The 7,877-nt window shown below is 31.1% G+C and overlaps 1 protein-coding gene across 1 annotated transcript; it reads right to left on the reverse strand.

Annotated features, from left to right (window-relative positions):
* Positions 1 to 703: 703 nt before the first annotated feature.
* On the reverse strand, positions 704 to 5,617 carry LOC129315711 (vicianin hydrolase-like). Its single transcript, XM_054959678.1, has 13 exons — positions 5,398 to 5,617; positions 5,213 to 5,282; positions 3,973 to 4,031; positions 3,794 to 3,869; positions 3,526 to 3,597; positions 3,287 to 3,374; positions 2,830 to 3,082; positions 2,619 to 2,734; positions 2,172 to 2,389; positions 1,852 to 1,883; positions 1,652 to 1,754; positions 1,414 to 1,522; positions 704 to 1,007 (listed from the first exon to the last, which is right to left on the reverse strand). The coding sequence occupies exons 1-13, from the start codon at positions 5,566 to 5,568 to the stop codon at positions 842 to 844; spliced, it is 1,533 nt and encodes a 510-aa protein (XP_054815653.1). The 5' UTR covers positions 5,569 to 5,617; the 3' UTR covers positions 704 to 841.
* Positions 5,618 to 7,877: the final 2,260 nt, after the last annotated feature.

Here is a 7,877-nt window from a genome sequence, read left to right on the forward strand (position 1 = left end):
CTGTGCCTCGAAATGCCTCTAATAGGATGATATATGTAATTATTTTTTAAAAAAAAAAGCAGGAAAAAGGTCTTTGTGAAATCTACCCTTAATTGGGTTTAACAATGCTAAAACTTGATCCATTTAGATAACTATGTAAAGAAGGGGAAGGGGGAAAAAAGAGAGACAAGAATAACTATATTGAGTCCAACGTATCAAGTTTTTGCGCATTGAAAAGGTTTTTATCAGCTTCAATTTAATTTAATTTTTTTAATTTGATTAATAATTGTAGACGTTATTAGATGTTTCTCCATTAAAGATAAAATTTTGAACGCAAAGAATTTCCAAAAGCTTTTCACTGGTTGTGCGAGTGCGGGTGGTTGTCGTGCGTAATGATATAACATAAAGCTCGTTCTAATTGCATGAGCTTTTTTTTTTTTTTTGTGTGTTTATGCTTATGTTTCTCTCATTTTAACTCTGATTAACTTTGTAATTTAGGGTATCTCTGTATGAGTCTGAAACTAAGTTTTTTACTAGCTTTACCCAATCCTATTTATATATACAATTTAATTGAATATTTAAGTTATTAAACCACAAGAAATTTTTATTAACAATAATCCATAAGTCGTCATTTGATTTTTTCTATCAACATTTATTTTATATAATAATTATATATATATATATATATATATTTCATAAACCATGCGACGACAAGGTTATGGAATTTAGCATTAAGAAAGATGTTCTTTCTTTGTTTTTTTTTAAGACATGGACGACAAGCAACACATGGCAGTGACACTGAAGGAATTAAGACTCACATACATAATGCATCAAGATAATTATTATTGGACACCAAAGATAGCTAACGGAGGAGGAACATCTTGAGCCAATAAGCAGAATACTTGAGATATCGTTTCATGTTGTTGTAATCCACGTACGTTAATCCAAATCGAAATGTGTAACCATGTTCCCATTCAAAGTTGTCTGAGAATGCCCACGCATAATATCCCTTCACATTCACCCCTTCTCTGCAACACATATATATCAACATAATGATACCATCACCATGGTTTATTTAATTTCTCATTCTATTCAGTATATGAACAATAATATATAGAAAAAAAAACACTTTTTCTTGATATTTATTGTAATTTAGAGAACTTATAATCCATATAAGTTTTCTGATGAGGTCTTTTTCTATACTTTTCTTTTTTTTTTTGTTTTCTTTTGCAACTTTTTTGACAATCAACAGTAAAAGTTAATACTTGTTTTCAATAGAAGTAATGTCGCACCACTTTGAAATGTTGTATTAAAGACAAGTTTAAGGTCCCCAAACATTTTTAATTTATAATTTAACAGCAAATTCACCATTTTATCTTAAATTAAACTAAAATATATTATATAGGAAGAATATATAATATATATTTCACTAACTTTACAGCTTGAAGAAGATATCTGAGATGCCCGTCATGGTATCTAATCCTTATACTGTCCTTGATGGCCTCTTTAAGTGATTTCGATGCATCATTTGCTTGAGCAACCCCTGGATATTCCACATATTAAACAAAATACATACACACATACTTGCATTACATATAATTAAAATTAGACAAAAATTATTTGCTTTTTAGGTAAATTCAAATACGAAGAAGTATGATTAACATGTACGTACCATTTTCATGAATATAAATTGGTGGGTTGTGGTATTTGAGCTTCATATAGATCATAAGCTCATAAATTCCCCTGGGACAGACATAGAGCCAGCTCAAAGCAGTCTACAAACAACAAACAATGAAGATAAAAGCAAGCTCTTTATATATGTAGATATGTGTGTGTGTGTGTCTCGAGGGCCCAAAAAAAAAAAAAACATACCGGGGTACCAACAGAGACTCCATTTCTAGCGGCTGAGAAGATATTGGAAGAAAAATGAAGTGACTGTATGTGTTAGTACAACGAGTTTTGAAAAATACAAACAAATTTGAAAAAATAACAAATAAGGACCTCATAAAAAGATTAAAGTCAAATTAAGATCTCTTCACAAACAAAGTTTTAATACTAATAATCTTTAAAATCTTAATTTTGTATTAATCTTCTTATAGGATCCGTACTTGTTATTCTCCCTATTGATGATACTTGAGTTGTATACCAATAAATGTGTTGTATGAGAGAGATCAGAGTGTTTGGTTACATACTTGAGAAAGTGACATGCATATCAGAAGTGAAGCTGTGGTTAACAGTGGTAGCAGAGAGGGAATTTTCTGCAAAATTAGTGGTATAATAATTCATGCCAAGAAAATCATAAGATCCTTTCAACATTTCTGATTCTTCCTTTGAGAATTTTGGGAGCCTATCTCCCACTCTAATTCTCATGCTCTTTGGATAATCTCCATATGCGATGGGGTCTGCATGCCTACATGTTTCAACAACTTTTAGAAAACAAATTAAAGTAACATTATATTTATTTGAATCATCTTTCTCTTACTATTTACAAGCACAAATCTAAAAGAAAAACAATTCATTTTAAAAGACTAACTTGTTAGGTGTGAGAGTTTTTAAATTTATAAACCCTGCTTTTCCTTTGAGACTTCATGATACAATCACATTTTGACCAAAAAATAATTTTATAATATATCACTTACCATCCCAAAAAAAATTCCAAAGCTCGATTTGCAGCCACACGATTATTCATAGTTTTGATTTTAGGCTTGAACCAATGCGTCACTAATGTGATTCCAATTTTTCCTTTTTGAGTAGCCTATATTAACAACAACAACAATAAAAACAATTCAAAGTGAGATAACAAGTTAAATAATTTGGCTTGACACATAAAAACTAGATTTGAAAGAGAACCTGATATTTGGTTTTGTATAGTGTAAAAGCAGCAGCATGAGCAAGAAGGAGATGGTGGGAGGCAAGGTAGGGCTCGGTGGCAGAGTTGCCGGCAGTACAGTTTCCGACGTAATTTGAACAGCGGCCGGGTGCCTTGGTGCCTCCGTTGTAGCCGCTCACTACGAATACGTAGGGTTCATTGAAAGTAACCCATGTCTTAACCCTATCTCCGAACGTTTTGAAACAAAAATCTGCGTACTCTCGAAAATCATCCCTATAATCATTCACCAATTAGGACACTATTAATATTAATATCTTCACATATCATTCCTTGATCTTCATCACCACTTTGAATAAGGTTTTCAAATTTTAACCATAAAGCGTTAATTATTTATATAATAAAATTATCTGCAGAAGAAAGCTATGAAAACAGCATACACAGATCATGAGATTCAATATATAATGGTGAAATACTTACACTATTTTGGGACTGAGAAATCCACCATACTTATCTTCAAGAGCTTGAGGAAGATCCCAGTGAAAGAGAGTGACACAAGGCATTATTCCTATACGTATGAACGCACGCACGCACGCACGCACAGAAATGAGTCAAAATTTATGAAAAAGATTTATATTCGTTTAATTTTAAAAGTCTATGTAGTAACGAAAAAATCAATGATAATATAAACAAGAAAAAATAATTAAGAATAGACTCACCATTTGCTAGGAGTTCATTTATGACATTGTTGTAGAATTTGACACCTAATTCATTCACTTTTCCTGTGCCCTCTGCACACAAATATAAACAAGTAAAAAAACAAAATTATATCATTTTGATCATCATTATGCATCGTAGACGTAATATATATGTATCATCATTATATAACATATGTATGTAGAAACCTTTTGTTTTTTCATGTCATAATTTTTTCCAAAATTAGCTTAACTTGGTTTAATTGATATTAAAAAGAAAGAAAAATCTTACCAGGGAAAATTCTAGACCACGAGATGGAGAATCTAAAAGAGTCCAGCCCAATTTTTTTCATTAGATGTATATCAGTCTGCGATATGGAAAATTGGCAATTTATATATGTAAAATATAAAATATATAAAACAGAGCCTGGGAATATTGAAAAAAATGATAAAAATGAGGTTGATGAGCACCTTGTAGTGATGATAGAAATCGACCGTCACGTCGGCAGTGCTATGATCCACAATCTTTTCTGTTCAATTAATAATCTCAATATAGTTAAATATCCGATCTACCACACTAAATTTATTCCTATTTAATTAATTGAGCCTTTCATGATTAATTATATAGAATGACAGAGATCATTCACATTAATTTACACATGAGATTAGATAATAATTCAATATCCTCTCATGACTAGAATTTTTTTAATATATACTGGACAGGTTTGGAACCGTGAATTTTACTTTACCCTCATTTCAGTCCCAGCTAGAGTCATGGCTAGAGTTTGTGACGCTCGAAAGTCAAAATAGATGACAACATGAGAGAATATAATTTCTTTTAAAAAAATTGAAGAATTAGTAAAACTGAAAGTAAAAAAGGGTGCTTGAAAATTGAAATGCATGTGTGAAAAATAATAAGGAGAGTTCTTAAAAAAAAACCAAAAAAATTAAAGGAAATGACGAGGACATGCTACGTGAAGAAAATCAAACCGACACTCTTTCTTTCTTTCTTTTTTTCCGATGCAAAAACCAACACTTTTTCATGCCTTTAGGCTTCTATGTAATACATTTATAGCATAGATAGGAATATAGATTATATTTTACTTCCGGGCACTCTTCTCTAACGTAAAATTGAAAAAATAAAAGATATTATTTACTTTTTTCATTAAAAAATATAAAGTATTTTAAATGAGTTTTACTTCCTAATAAAATAGTCAAGCAAGATTTTTTTTAATAAATAATAACATAAATAGTTATAAATTTATGTTTGATATTGAAACCAATTTTTTGTCCTGAAATTAACAATTAATATCACTCTCAAACTCAATTAGTCCAAGCGATATTATAATGATTGTGACATTTGAAAATTGAAAGGCTATATTACGCTAATGTGTGCAAGGGGAAAAAAGAGGGCCCTTTTTAAAAGTTTTCCCAGCCCACATATTCAGTCAACTTAATCGAGCCAGGTCGGAATTTTTTCGGATGAAAATTTTACTGCTATTAGTGCATTTACAGGACCGAGTTAAAATGCAATACCGTTTGGTGATAAGAGTTTTCGAGTGAACGAATCTTAACCCGACTTGATCCGAATCAATAGTAGCTGCTGTTGGCTTCGGACCGGATTAATTAGAAAAAAATTTCATTAAATTATGATTTCTTTTGAAGATGACAAAGCGACGAGAGAGAGAGAGAGAGAGAGAGAGAGGGAAACCTGGGTGCTGTTTGGTGAAGGTGTCCCATATGCTCGGTCCTCTTCCGTCAATATTTACTGCTCCTTCATTCTGTGGATGTTTTATCATCAGAACATTTTTTAACAAAAATACCCAGGAACTTCATAAAATTTGCAGATGTTGATTAAAGTTTGGTGATTCTGCAGAAACGTACGAAAGAACAGACCTGATAAGAAGATGAACCAGCACCGAAGACAAAGTCGCGAGGGAAAAGGGTTCTGTTGAACGGAACCGAGTAGTGGCTGGGCTTCGCAGCGCCACCGCCGGCCGCCTCAAGGGTGGCGGCGGTAACCGCCAGTAACGCAAACAGGAAGAGGCCACCACCTTCGTTTCTCATACCTGCCTTTGCTCTTTCTGCTTTGTTTTACTTGCTCACTCGTCTCTCTATGCAGCTATTTATAAATTATAATGGGACACGTGATATTCAAATTTTAAACGAGAGAGGCTGGGGAAATAACTGAGAGAGAGAATATTTTGCAAACGTATCTAAGCTATGTAAAAATTTTTTTTTTAAAAAAAACAAAGACACAGGAGTAAACATGATCGCCGTCCTATCCCTTATAGAAAGTTCAGAAACCGTTTTATGCCAAAAAAATTGATATTCATAAATTTAAAAAGTCAGATTTTTAATTTTTTTATTGTCATATTAATATAAAGTAATTTGGATTATTCTCGGCCAAAAAAATTTGGATTATTAAAAATTTTAAAAAAAAGTTAAAGGACATTCTAATTCCCATGATATCTCACGAAAGAGCAATTAGTATCTTAAAAATTACTCCCTCTTCATATGTATAAGACAAGGAGGGAAATTCTTTTTTTCTATTTTATAATCAATCAAATCATTAAATTTTTATCTTTACCCTCCCTGAATGCTTGTGAGAGAAAGTAGTATGATATTAAAACACATATCATGAAAGGAGCTAAAATTAAAATTAAAATTAAATTTTTGGAAGTTAGTGAGTTTTGAAGATTTTTTTTGACAAAATATATTATAAGTAACTTATAATAATGAAAAGAGCTAAATCCTCACAAAATGGAAAATTAAAATTTGAATTTTTGTTAAAAGATATACTTATATTTAATGCTGATTGTGTTTTGTGTAACATCCTGAATTTTAATCATTGAATTAATTAAATTTATTAAGGTTAATTCAGTAAATATACTTGTTTATTACTTTGGGAATGGTTAATGATGGTTGGTGAGCCTATTGAGTTTGATTTCAACTTTTGAATTGAGTCTGAGGGAGTTTTAGACTACTAAGGCAGAGATTAGATAGCAAAAATGGACTAGGCTTCTCTATGTGGCGGGCAGTCAAAATTTTTGAATATCAACAGTGTGTTCCTAAGCTACTGATAAAGAGGAAACAAAAAATAAGAATGAGAAGAATTAAGGAGGAGTTTGGGCCTGGTAGGGCATGGAAGTCTTGTCATTTGGAAGGGATTAAAGCTTTCAAACCCTAAGATAAGTCTTTCCTACCATTCCTCTCATTTTCTACTTGATTTTTGAGTTAAGCTTCGGTATATGGGGAGTGAGATTCTTAAATTTAAGATTACGAGTCTAGACTTATTGATGTAAATGAGATTAATAAAAATTGTTTAAGTATTATACATCTAGTTTAGGAGTTTATGTAAGATTTTGAGTTCAGGTTTAGGGTTTTGTATGAACCTTAGACACTTTGATGATGATTTTGAATTATTATATGTTACATTTGTAATTATTTAAGTTAGTGGGATCTAAATAAAGTTAATGATAGTCAATAAACTAATTGGATGAAAGATTGAACTTGTGTATTTAAAGTAAGAAAATTTAGAAGTATGAGATGTTCACTTTAATTATTATCAGTAATAGGTGTTGATTTTTACTATACGCTAACCTTATAAAGCATCAGTAAGCTTGATTTGAGCTCTAAAGCAAGTGGTCATTGGGGGATAACTTTTGAATTTTTAAATGTTTTAGGTAATCAGAAAAATCTATCTAATGTTATTTCTTGTTAATTATTATTGTTAAAACATCCACATAAAACATTTAATGAATATATAATTGAAAAAATGTACAGGTTTTTTAAAAGTAAAATTTTACCTAACTTTTTTAAAATTATTTTATATAGTATGAGATTATTGGTGACATGTCACAAATTAATGCATGAATGGTGAGTGATGAGATATCATCATTTTTAAATATAGACATATTTAATAAGGAGATCATCAAAATTATCAACTTTTAAATAGTATTAGTAAGAAATTTGTGAGGGCCAGGGGCTGAATCTCTCATTAATTAATGAGAGAAATACAGTCTTTTACTAAATTTAATGAATTATTTTTTAATGACAAATTTAATGAGGGATAAATCTTTTTACTAAAAGGTAATTTAGCCAGGTTGGAGCTGGATACCTCTTGAAAGCAAGAGTAATGATGTTGTTTCTAGGAGGCGCTTATAGTTTATGTAAAACGCGATTTGCTAATATTTTTTACCATACATATATATAAAGTTTTTAAAGTTGGACTTGGAGTGTTTTTAATTTGGGGGGAAAAAGCAAATTGATGCGATAAGTGATAAAACATAGTGGGACGCATATTTTTGAAATTAACCTGAGAATGTGTATCACGTGGCCCCTGATGTGACGTTCTACCATGCCCCTCGTAATTG

The sequence above is a fragment of the Prosopis cineraria genome, unplaced genomic scaffold, assembly GCF_029017545.1.
Source record: "Prosopis cineraria cultivar Desert tree isolate PC_DT_omini unplaced genomic scaffold, ASM2901754v1 PC7, whole genome shotgun sequence".
In the NCBI taxonomy this organism is placed as follows: domain Eukaryota; kingdom Viridiplantae; phylum Streptophyta; class Magnoliopsida; order Fabales; family Fabaceae; genus Prosopis; species Prosopis cineraria.